The sequence below is a fragment of the Hypanus sabinus genome, unplaced genomic scaffold (assembly GCF_030144855.1).
Source record: "Hypanus sabinus isolate sHypSab1 unplaced genomic scaffold, sHypSab1.hap1 scaffold_217, whole genome shotgun sequence".
NCBI lineage: Eukaryota > Metazoa > Chordata > Chondrichthyes > Myliobatiformes > Dasyatidae > Hypanus > Hypanus sabinus.
The window spans coordinates 254,048-267,234 of record NW_026780277.1 but is presented as its reverse complement, the minus strand read 5'-3'; the positions used below and the strand labels follow the sequence as shown (position 1 = coordinate 267,234).

The window sequence follows — 13,187 nt, the reverse complement described above, 5'->3', positions numbered from 1 at the left end:
TCCTTCTTTCATTATGTTGCAAGGAACTGTTATTCCTTTAGCTGCCCATCCTTAAACCTAGCACCCAGAAAAAGAAAAAGAAATCAGAGTCCATCTTGCCATATCTTCCTTAATTTGTTTTATATAAAGGCTGATAATCACATTCTCATAATTTTACCAAATCTTTTGGCACAATGATGCCCAAATATGTGAAAGATTCTGTTTGCCATGCCCGGGGTATCAACTTTCGATTTCCCTTCGTGGGCTATAGTTATATGAAAGTAATTGGGTTTTATCTATGTTGATCTTGCACCCTGATATTTTACCATATTGTTCAAAAGATTGCATCAATTTAGGTAAAGGGTATGTTGGTTGCCCTAGATAGATCAAAATGTCATCAGTGTAACAAGCCAAATTATGCTCTGTACCTTTAATATTAATTCCTCTGATATCTTCATTGTGTCTGATGTATTGAGCTAATGGTTCCAGACACAGTGCGAAGAGTAGTGGTAACCATGCACAACCCTGTTTCGTGCCCCCTTCTAGAGAAAGACTATTTGATAAATATCCATTGATTTTAATCCATGCCATAGTTATGTCTTCGGCAGGACAGTAGCATCTGGTGAGCTGTTATTTGCACGACTACTTGGGACAATCCACGACGACAAAAAATAAATACTAAAAACAATAACGTACAAAATACAGGACTGCACTTGATCTAGCTCAAAGGTGATCAGCTGACTGCAGCTGACATTAAGGTAGAAGTGATGCAAAGTGGGCGCGATTTTAAATCAACTTCAGCAGCGAAGTCATGCTACGAGAAGAATAAACACCAGAGAGACTGCAACAGATGGTTGAGATTAGGAACACTTATCTAACCCAGTATTACAATTGCAAACCAAGTGTGCGAAGAGCTGTTCAGGCAACAAGAGTTCCCTTTTACCAAAATTGCCGTTTCGGATGTAGGTATTTTGTTTTCTCTTTGAGACTGTGTATATTGTGGGTGTTTCTGACTGATCTCCTGAAAGTCCTGTTGCAGCAAAGACTTTGATTCTGTTCATGGGTTCGATACATCGTGAATAGTTGGGATGGCCAGTTACATAAAGCGGCAGACTGCATAGTGGAAGGAAAACCATCATTTCACTACTTAGGGCAGAAGGCTTGGTGGGCGAGAGGCGAATTTTTCATGGTATGTTTAAAAGAAAAGCTGTGGCAAACGCGAGATTCTGATCATTTTAATGAGGTCCTATCAAGCAAATAGGTATCCATATGGAAGCCTGAATAGTTTATTTTACTATTCTGAAAGCGTCGTCTTTGAGACCGGCGTGATACTGGTTACAGTAAGATGACCGGGTTCGGTGTTCATTATTACAGCATGTCAAAGAACAAGAGGCAGCAGAGATGTTCAGTGGGAAACCCGAATAATCTTCATTGTTGATAGAGACGTAGCTGTAATGCAGAATATGTGTGATTTTCTAATCAGACAATGGGAATAGTAAACACAAAAGAGTCTGCAGAACTATTTGCTGGAAAAACCCAAATCGTCGGGCGCCATCGATGGAGAGGAATTTCTTGACGCGAAACGTCGAATGTGTAATTCTCTGCATAGATACTGCCCTTCCTCCTAATTCGTCCAGTATTGTTATGGATTTTTCCCAGGGCTGAAAAGGCTAACATGAGAGTGCACAGGTTCAAGGTGCTGAGAAGTGGGCACAGAGGAGATATCAAGGGTAAGTTATTTTTTTTACGCAGAGAGTGGTGAGAGCATGGAAAGGGCCTGGAGATGGTGGTGGAGGCGGATATGATAGGGTCTTTAAAGGGACACTTGGATAGGGACATGGATCTTATATAAATAGAAGGCTGTGTTTAACACTGGATAATTTCTAAAGGAAGTAGAGGTTCGGCACACAATTCTTTGCCTGGGTTATCACAGAGTCATGGTATACACCAGCTTTAGATTCAAGTGCAATGGACCCGGGATCAAGCAGCACATGTTTATAAGATGTTGAGCTACTATTTATTTTCTAAGCTCAGATTTTTGCTTCTGGAGTTCCTTTGTTATTGCTGGAAATGTTTTCAGTACACTGGTGTTCACACAATTCACAAGAGTAATCTCAGGAATGAGAAGGTTTATGTACGGGAAGCATCTGATGACTCTGGGCCTGAACTCTAAGGGGTTCAGAAGTATAGAGGTGGATGGGATCTTATTTAAACCCACAGAATGCTGAACAGCCTGGAGGCAGGGAACATGGGGAGGATGTTTCCATCAGCCGGAGAGTCTGTTATCTGAGAGGACAACCTCAAAATGAAGAAGTTTCCCTTTAAAACAGAGATGAGAGAAACGTCGTCAGCAAAAGAGTGGTCGGCCTGTGGAGTTTGTTTGCAACAGATGGTGGTTGAAGCTGTCATTTGGTATAAAAATGGTAATATATTATTGATCGATAGAGTAGGAATCATGTTTTGTTAGCCAGAACAACTATACGATTAATTCAATACAGCACGAGGCATGGCTGAAAGCAGCCTTTACAATTTTAGATTCATCATTTCAAAATGGCTACAGTTTTAACCTTTGTCACAATGTAACTTAGAGCGTGTGTTGCTGACTTTGGTATTTCCTTTTTCAGTTACTGTTGTTGAGCCACTTCCTCCGTTTCCACGGTAACAAACCACGAGAACTGCAAGAAGTGTTGCACAATTTCATCGTTCTGTGTTCACTTCCTCTTTGTGTAGAGTCAGTAACCCCTGGAGCAACTTCAACGGAATGATAGTGGGAGGAAAGGATTCTGTAAGCATTAGCAGTGTGGAGTGAACATAGAAGTATAGAAAACCTGCAAGCCCTTGGCTAACCTTGCTGTCCGAAACATGTACTTACTTCAAAAATTTCCCAGGGTTAGCCATAGTCCGCTATTTTTCTAAGATCCATGTATATATCCAAGAGCCTCTTAAAGGACCCGACTCTGTCCGCCTCCACCACCGTCGCCAGCAGCCCCTTCCACGTACACACCACTGCCTGCGTAAAAGAAATAAAAACGTACCCCTGACATTGCCTTGGTACCTACTTCCGAGCACCTTAAAGCTGTGCCCTCTCGTGTTGGTCATTTCAGCCGTGAGAAAACGCCTCTGCCTACTCGCACGATCATTGCCTCTCATCATCTTATACACCTCTATCAGGTCACGTCTAATTCCTCCATCTCTCCGAGGAGAAATGGACAAGTTCACTCAACCTATTCTCAGAAGGCTTGCTCTCCAATCCAGGCAACATTCTTATATATCCCCTCTGCCCCCTTTCTATAGTTTGCACATCGTTCGGTTAGCGAGGTGACCAGAACTGAGCATAATACTCCATGATGGGTCTTACCCGGGTCATATATAGCTGTACCATTGCCACTCAGCTCTTAAACTCAGTCCCACGGTTAATAAAGGCCAATGCACCGTAAGCCTTCCGTACCACTCAGCCAACCTACGCAGCAGCTTTGAGTGGCTTATGGACTCGGACCCCAGGATCACTGTGATGCTCCACACTTTCAATAGAATGACCACTAATACTTTATTCTACCATCATATTTGACCTAGCAAAATGAACTACCTAACACTTATCTGGGCTGAACTGCATCTGCCACTTCTCAGCCCAGCTTTGCATCCTATCGATGTCCCGCTGTAACCTCTGACAGATCCTCCACACTATCCACAATACCTCCAACCTAGGTGTCATTAGCAAATTTACTAACCTATCCCTCCGCTTCCTCATCCAGGCCATTTCTAAAAATTGCTAAGTGAAGGGGTCCCAGAACAGAAGCACTAATCGTCGACTTGTATGCAGAATACGACCCATCTGCAACCACTGTTTGCCTTCTGTGGATAAGCCAATTCTGGATACACAACGCAAGGTCTCCTTGGATCCCATGCCTCCTTACTTTCTCAATAACCCTTGCATGGGGTACCTTATCAAATGCCTTGTTAAAATCCATACACACTACATATACTGCTCTACTTTCATCAATATGTTTAGTCACATCCTTAAACACTTCAATAGGGCTCGTAAGTCATGATCTTACTTTGACTATTCCTAATCATATTACGCTTCCACAAATGTTCATAAATCAGGATCTCGCAGGATCTTCCCCATCAATTTCCCAACCAGTGAAGTAAATATCGTTGGTGTATAATTTCCTGGGCTCTCTCAATTCACTTTCTTGAATAAGTGAACAACATCCGCGAAACTCCAATCAGTTAATATCTGTCCAGTAAAGATAAACAAAACCTGCTCTTACAGGTAATTTAAAGTAGAAAAGAGAGAATTCTGGAAACTTACAGCAGATCTGCAGCATTTTGGATAGCCCCAGATCTGAAACTGTGTCTTCACCATTTCCCCTTTCACAGATGTGGCCTGATCTACTGCGTTCCCATGATTTTCCATTTTAAAATTTTACATTGAGTTTCTGCAACCCTGAGGGAAATGTCACAGCCAACTGTGCTGTACAAGATCCCACACAGCAAGAAGATAGTGATCAAATGTCCACAGTTTAGCTGCTGGAGACAAGCTGAAGTGTATCCGCATCCTCCCACAATCTACAGACCGGTGAACCATCCTGAGCAATAGCGCAGGCAGAAGACCCTTAGGTTAGGTTCCCGTCCCACCTCAGTCTGTGAATCGGAAATGGCAGGAACACAACGTCAAATAGCCGGCAACAAGTCGTCTGTGTGTGGCTGATAATCAGACATACGGGAACAGAGAGAGGCCGGCAGACGTGTGCAGAGCGAAGGGATCGAAGAAATGAGGATCGGGCACAAACATGTGGCTGAGATTGAAGAGCTGCCGTCATCTTGTTGATGGTTTAAGGGACAGAATGGCCACCTCCTCCTGTTTCTCACTTGATGTTTCAGTGTTCCTGTCCAGTGAGGCTCCGGAGGAATGTAAATAGAAATTAGTGTTTATAAACATAGAAGTGTTTTCAATGAAACCTGCATAATTCCTGTTGGAGTGGGAATACCGTATCGGACCGGGATGGGAATTGATCCCGTAACTCTAAGAACCGGGTGGTGGAGTGATCGGGACATGGAAGATGCAGAGGGAAAAATTGAAAATTGTAGCTGGTGTAAATACGAAATAAGGTGTAAAATGCGGCAGGTAGGTCGGGCAGCGTGTAAAACCGGTTCAGATGGGAGACCCTCCTCCCGTCACATGATCCTGTTTCTCACTCCCATTTCATACGCCAATCTGCAGCACGTGAGGGTTCCGCCGTCGAAGCTCCGCCCCCGCTCTCACAGTCCCCGGATGGGCGGTGGTTTTCTTTCCGTTCTCTGTTGAAGCGGATCATCGGCTGGGAGCCGGAGGACAGATCTCGTCTGGGAAACAATTTGATCAAGTTCTCATCGGTCAGTATTGAGGCCGGTCACTCGGGGTGAACGCGACCGACAATTTCCCATCGCTGAGCACTGAGGCCGATCCCGGTGTGGCGGGGGGGGAGGGGGGAGATTTTGGGCAGTGAGTCCCGTTAACTTCCTCGAACTGGCGGCCTCGTTCCACTTCCTGGACACAAACCGCAGGGGTCCGTCCGGGTTGTAGGTCCTTCACACTGAAACGCCTGAGAGGAACCGCGCTCAGCCCCTGGTTTTCTGGTCCCAGGAGCGGGGTGAGGTGCTGATGCCGAGATTGAACCCATCCATTGAGATGTACCTGGGGAACTTTACTTCCAACAACTGGCCAGGTATCGGATCCAAACTCCAGATGGATCGAAGCCTGGGGTCGATAATTGCTTTACATATTCCCAACACACTGAAAGCGGCCATTCGGCCAGCATTGATCGTATGGAGTGTATTACACCAGGGTCAGAATGAACAGATAACCAACAAGCATTTTAGCGTGTTGCTGGTATTTTACAATCAGTTACCATCTGTGCATAATATAAAGTGGGGGGATAAAGCTACAGTTGCAGGAAATTTAAAGTAAGAAGACGAAAATACTGGAAAAGCCGATCGACAGCATCTTGGACAGTTGTAGTTCAGATGTTGGATCTTCCACCATTTCGCCTTTCACGGATGTAACCTGATGTACGGAGTTCCCATATTTTTCTACTTTATAATTTTACATTTTCTTCCTGCTACACTGAGCGGAAGCATGGCAGACAGGTGTGCTGGGCAAGATCCCACACAGAAATGCCATTGTGATCAAACCTACTCGGTTTAGTTGTTGGAAACAAGCTGAAGTGTATCAGCATCTTCTCACAGTCTGCAGACCGGTGAACCAGCCCGAGCCCCGGCCCCGGCAAAGGGTCCTTAGGTTCCAGTTCAACATCAGTTTGTGAATCGGAAATGGCAGGAACACCACGGCAAATCGCCAGCACCAAAACGTCTTTGTATGGGTCATAATATTGGGTTAGTGACTCTGAGGGTATGGAACTGGCAGTTTGCGAGCTTCAGTCCAGGTCGGCAATTCTACATCTGGATTGGAATTTCCTCAGTCTGCCGTGAAGCTGAAGCCCCGGTCGGCTGGACATTGATTGTGGGGAAATTGTCATCTGCACCACTCAGTGGGACATCATATCTGACAAGTATTCTGGAAACTTTTGAAGAGCTAACTGAAGATAGATAAAATAGAGCAGTGATGTTATGTACCTGTGGGTATCTTATAACAGTCACGTGACCATGATGTAATTGAAGCTATGCTGGAGATGAGTTAATGGTTTTGTGATGGGGGAGTGATGTCATTTTCCCCCCAGTGAGAGGTCATGTGATAGTTCCCCCCCCAACCGGATATTAAAGGAGAACCCCATCCTGTGACGTGGGCAGTTCGTGGTTGAATATGGTAGTGACTCCACGCTTCTGTGTATTCGGATGTTATGACGCAGATTCATTTAAAAGTGGAGTTTCACTTTCTGCCTTAAGTCAAAGGTTATTGCCGTCAGTTTTGCCATAATCCTGCCAGTCCAGTCATTGGAGAGTGAAGATTTGAAGTTCGGTAAGTTAATGATCGAGGAAAGTTCATTTCGACGGTCAAGCAGGTTCGACCTTGTTTGATTCTCATTCGGAAGGAATTTGTCAGCTATGTCCATGGTAACTCCTGTTCTGTCGGTAGAATAGAGGGTTGGGTAAAGTTTCGCCAAAGAAAGGTCAGTGTCTTTAAGCCGTTTCATTTTCTTCATTATGAATCCTTGGATCAAAACATACTTCGTCTGGGAACAGCAATAACACAACGTGAAAGAGAATTTAAATGGTTTCAAGAAGTGTCTCCTAAGCGACTGGGTAAAATTTTGGATTTTCGTATTACTACTTATGAGAACTGTTTTTGCTTTACCGTTTTAAGGACTGTTTTCGGATTCTCGCTTTAAGAACTGTTCGAGCTGCCACATCGCAGCTGACATCCGGTTGTTAGTCGTTTGTTTACTTTTTGTTTTTTTTTAGCAGTGTTTAAGAAATGTTTTATTTGTTATAAAAACCCTGTTTCAATCATATATTCATTGTTGCTGGATTGTAACATATTCATCTGACCTTTGGAAAAGTCTGTAACAAGATCCGGCATGGCAGCTCACCTGGAAGGATAGGTCACGTGGGATTCTCGTGGAGCTGGTGAGCTGGATTCACACCGGGTTCAATGACAGAAAGCAGAGGGTGATGACTGAAGATGGATTTAACGAATGGATGTCCGTGACGAGTGGGAAGTGCATGTCAGTGTCGAGGCCTCGTTAATTAGATATTCATGACATTGATTTGTATATGAATGTACATGGCATGGTTAGAATGTTTGATACTAAATTCAGGAGTCTGCTTCATATTGCAACAGGTTACAATGACTTTTCCCAACTTGCTGTTTCGGATATATGGCGGGTCTACATTGTGCTTTACAAGGTACCATTAACCTATCTGATAATAGCCAGGTGATATGTCCAAAGAAATCTTGACCGAGTTTAGATGATAATAATGGTCTTAAAGTTCTGCCGGAGATAGCATAGTGGTTCAGAACAAGATGCCATGATGCTATGTGTGAGATTGCATTGTTCAGGATGTCAGAGTGATTCTATATAGACTCAAACCATGTATTGCCACTGTTGTCAATGCCAGGGGATGAAAAACTGAAAGGAGATGGTGAGAATCAGGTGTGACTGAGAAATCTGTATAATTCAGTGACGAGAGGAGTGGATGTCCCATTGGTCAGCAGAAATGTTTCAACCCACACTGCTGTAACGGCTGTCCATTACTCACCATAGCGCCACCAGTGGTAGGAGGGCCAAAGCAGTGGGCGCTGTCTGCTCACCCTGCCTTGCCATTGCATTGACACATCACTCCCGGTCGAGGACACAAGATTGGCTCCGAAAAGGGAATTGTGTGCAATATAGCACGTAGGTACCCCGGAAGTCCCGGCACGTTGTACAATAGATGGAGAGAGCGGAAATCGATGGGCTCAGCTGGATCAGGCCCTGTCAAGGCTTCAGTGGACAGGCCCAAGATGTTTGGAAGTGTTTGCCTCAGTTTAATAACAAAACAGTGTTCTCCTGTAAACCCCAATTAATGTTTGACCCTCCTGTTATTTGTTTTGTTACAGAGAAACAAAAGCTGATCACACCTGTCCTCACAATGGGTCAATGCGCGGGCAGGCGAGGACTTCCAGTGCCTTCAACATCGGGAAAGGACACGGGTATGTTGGCGAATTATTTTAATTTATAAATACTCTGCTGATTCTGCGGCTGTATTTAATTCAATATTGGGAATTCTTGACCAATTTGTTTCTTCAATTTTAATATTCAAATCACTTTCCCATTTTTTGTCTTGACTTATGGACTCCTTGCTTAATTACCTGTCTTTGAATCAAATTATACATGCAAGATATAATTTTTTTGATATTTCCTTTTTGAATTAAAATTTCTATTTCATTAGATTTCGGCAATAACATTGTTTGACCTAATTTTTCTCTTAAATAAGCCTTTAATTGAAAGTAACAAAATAAACTGTTGTTTGATATTTTATATTTATTCTTTAATTGATCAAATGACATTAATATTGCAGTTACTTGGAAATCGGATACACATTTAAGTATAGATTCTTGGAAGAAAGAAATCTATGGTTGTATTCCATTAGAAAAAAATTACTTATAATTTAAGAGATAAATATGAAACATTTTTGAAAATTTGGAGCCCTTATTTACAAAAGACAGGATTAAATATATAGATGTTCTGAAGATGAAACAATTGGTTATTAGGGGAAAGAAATAAATATACATATTAAAGTTATTATGAATTCCATGGAGCATGTGGAGATCTTCCAACAACCAGGCATTCATTCATTCATTCTTTCTTTCTTTCTTTCTTTCTTTCTTTCTTTCTTTCTTTCTTTCTTTCTTTCTTTCTTTCTTTCTTTCTTTCTTTCTTTCTTTCTTTCTTTCTTTCTTTCTTTCTTTCTTTCTTTCTTTCTTTCTTTCTTTCTCTCTTTCTCTCTTTCTCTCTTTCTCTCTTTCTCTCTTTCTCTCTTTCTCTCTTTCTCTCTTTCTCTCTTTCTTTTCTATAGGGCAGTTAGGGGGAGGGGTTAAGGGGAGGGGGTAATGGTTATATACATTGTTTTTTCATACTTTGTAACCATTTAAAAATGCAATAAAAAAAGTTTAAAAAAAATAAATATTGGGAATTCACAAAGTGTTTGTGAAAACTGATCAGAGAGATAAGAGAGAGTGTTAACATTTCTGGGGGAAATACAGTCAAACGTAGAAGGTGTACAATTACCGTCTGCTGCTGCTCCTCTAACAGATCGTGATGCACATTGAAATAGCGAGTTACTCTAGATGACATGGCATTCTGCAGATGCTGAAAGTTTTGGGCAATAAAAAGACACAAAAAATATTGGCAGAACTCAGCAGGTCAGGCAGCATCCATGGAGAGTAATAAAGATTTGACATTTCGGATGAGGACCACAATGAATGGAAGGTAACGTGGCAATATCTAGAATTTCTGATCCCTCATTTCCAGTCCGATGAAGGGCCTTGGCCCGAAATGTTGATTGCTTATTCTCCTCCACAGATGCTGCCTGACATGCTGAGTACCTAAAGCATTTTATGAGATTCTCCAGAGATTTACTGAGGAAGGGATTGACCAGGCAGGCAGACAGTAACCCAGAGCAAAGCCATGGTGATGTGCAGCACCAGGGGAGTGATGACGCTGGGTTACTATATTCTTAGGAATAAGTAGAGTCCTTTCCAAACAGAGAGGGATATTCCTGGGGACACGAAAGAGCAGCCTTCAACAGATGAAACTATACCCGCTCCTACAACACCGGCGCCACCGATCCCCCGGCCAAAGCCCGTTCCACCCCACCTCTCCCCCCCCCCACATCCCCATCCCCATATACATATATTTCGGACTGTGTTTGGTGATCTTTAGGTTCCAACGATAAAGTTACTGTCCAGTATGAGGTCCGTAATTTCTTTAATGCTCCTCATGTTCCTTCACAGGTCCGGGCTCAGTGATCACCGAGCTCCTGGCAAGCTGGGATGATTTCCAGCTGCTGCAGTTGACAGACTTCTACCGGGACAGGCTGGAGCAGGCGATGGAAGGACGGGTTCACGGAGTGAGCCTGGCGTTAAAGGCTGAGAAACAGTTCAGCGGAGAGGAACATCGGGTGAGTGGGAGGGAGAATGGGTTTGAATTTTCCCACATCACAGGACTGATGGCTGTTGGAACTGACTCAACGGATATGAAATTAGATAAAAGAACAACTGGGAAATAAATACTCCACATACAATCCGGAACATGTGAATCTGTACCAGAGATGGAAAGAGGTGAAAAGAACCCACGGACTGGTAGGGAGCTGCTCGATGTTCAGAGTGAGTTGAGCAAGTAACAGCATTAATTGCAAATATGACAGGAAGTTTCAATCTGTGAAGAATGTACAGAGTGACGGCAGGATGTCAGTGAGAACCGGAACATCATCAGTGAATGCCACAGGAGCCTGGGTGTGTTCAGTTCTGGGTGGAGATAATTCTGTTACAATCTGTGACTCCATGCAGTGTGAATCGGGGAACATTGCCATGTTGTAACGTGTAATCACTGAGAAAACCTCTACTGGAAAAGGGAAGTGAAAGGTGTCAGATGTCACCCAGTAATCCGCTGTCATTTTAGACACTGGCGGACTGAGGAAATGAATCACATCATAAGTTCTGCAACTTCTCTGAGGCTGTTCATTCTGTTATATAAAATAAAATCATCCAGTTTTATTTCTTCCTCTGTGATCGTTATTTTATGGTGTCTGTTTTACACCGTCAAATCCAGTGAGGGATTATTTATGGAATTGGAGCCACGTCAATGAAGCGGTCACAGACCAGCCAGGATCTCATTGACTGGTGGACCAGGTTCACAGTGAATGTCCCTCCCTGTGCTCTGCACTCAGAGTGTACACTCCATGTCCAGACAGGATCGGCACCCGTCCGGGTGACTGCTCAGTCTGATCCCGTTACACAACACATCATTTACTTCTCATTCTCTGTGTGAATCTGTCAGTCGCCAATATGTTCACTGTTACTCTTCACAGAAAATTTCTGATCTCGCTGATAAGGGAGAGCGGGCGGACAGTTCTAAACTCCTCCTGAGCCTGGTGATGGAGAAAGGCTCCCGTGCCCAGAGGGTGATGTGGGAAACCTTTGTGGAAATGTGGAATGATGTTCCAATGTTGGACAAAATACTGAACGAAATACAGATATATGGTGAGAAAATATCAGAGATTAATTCAAATTTGGATTGAATATAGCACACTTTAAAATTTTACACATCATTCCCTCAATGTGTTTAAATTCAAACAGGTTGTGATCCCTCCCATCGATCAAATCCTGCTCAAGGTTTAATCAAGGTTCTCAGTGAGCTGAAAGGTAAGTGAACGTGCATTGAACATTGAAGAGTATAACAGAGGAATAGGTCATTAGTCATATAATATTGTGCCGAACCAGCTGAGAGGTAAATCTACATAGCCGAACTCTAATCTCTCCTTCCTGCACCATGTCCATACTCCTCCATCTTCCTTACATCCATGTGTATATCCAAACGTCTCTAAAAAGCTTCTAATAATTTGTCTTTATCACCTTACCGGGCAGTGCGGTCCATGCAGCCACGGCTCTCTGATGAATAAAAAAGCTCTCCCTCACATCCTGCTTCATTCTACAGCATCTCACCTTCAATACATTCCCTCTGGTAATAGACATTTCAACCGCGACAAACTGGTGATCGCTGTCCACTCTATCTCTGCCTCTCATAATATTCTCAACCTGTGTCAGAGCTCCCCTCGGTCTCCGACGATCCAGAGCAAACAATCTAACTTCATCCAGCCTCTCATCATAGCACATGCCCTCTGATCCAGGCAGCATCCCGGTAAACCTCTTCTGCTCCCTCTCTAAAGCCTCAACATCCCTCCGGTAGTGGGGCGGTATGCAATAGCCCAGAGCAGAGTTCATTAAGTTGAAACTTGACCTCTGTTTCCACCAACGGTTGTAATTTGCGTACGGCGGTTAGGTTGTTGAGCCACAGGGATCTGACCAGGTAAATATGGGCACTGTGACAGAGAACACAGTGAGACACATGGAAGCATGTTTCTTAGAGCAAATGTTTTCAAATGTCATTTTGAGGAAAGAGGCAGAGAGCTGGCGAGTTTGAGGAAATTGTTCACACCGCTCCAGGGCCTACAAGAGTCTACGTGGAGAAAGGGAGAGGGGGATATGGAAAATGGAATTAAAAACTTATATTTCTTCACACAAGATGCCAAAATCTTCTCTTGACAGCCATGGCCCTCTCCTGAACAGACTCTTTCTTAACCGTTTTCTAAACTTCCCCCAGCAGATTATCTTTTCTTAGAGTTCCAGTCACAGAATAGTAACAATCGCAACACTTTAATTAGAAAATCAGGTGACATCCCAACTGGTCTGTTCAACCACAGAGCAGAATGTGAACACATTGTGTTCACATCTACACCCCCTAGTGCAAACACTGCTACGGTGTTAGAGAGGGTGAGATTGGGGGACATATTCCTCAGCTCAGTCCACAGAAGCTGGAATTCCTGTCTGCTGGTGTTGTGCGCTGGACACTGTGGAAGGGTGAGAGATGGGAATTAGGACAGAGAAACCAAGGGTTATGGGATCGCAGCAAGGAAGGTGAAAATGACTGAAAATATCTCTAAATAATATTGCAATTAGTTAAACTATGACCGTCTGGATGGAAAGCTCACTGCATCTATAGGCCCAT

The 13,187-nt window shown here is 43.4% G+C and overlaps 1 protein-coding gene across 1 annotated transcript in view; it reads left to right on the top strand.

Annotated features, from left to right (window-relative positions):
- Window positions 1-13,187, top strand: part of LOC132387748 (NACHT, LRR and PYD domains-containing protein 3-like) — a 376,589-nt gene that overhangs the window by 351,615 nt on the left and 11,787 nt on the right. Inside the window, exons 6-9 of the mRNA XM_059960111.1 lie at window positions 8,519-8,611; window positions 10,415-10,581; window positions 11,491-11,662; window positions 11,759-11,824. Of these exons, the coding sequence (XP_059816094.1) occupies window positions 8,519-8,611; window positions 10,415-10,581; window positions 11,491-11,662; window positions 11,759-11,824 (498 nt within the window). The remainder of the gene's footprint in view (window positions 1-8,518; window positions 8,612-10,414; window positions 10,582-11,490; window positions 11,663-11,758; window positions 11,825-13,187) is intronic.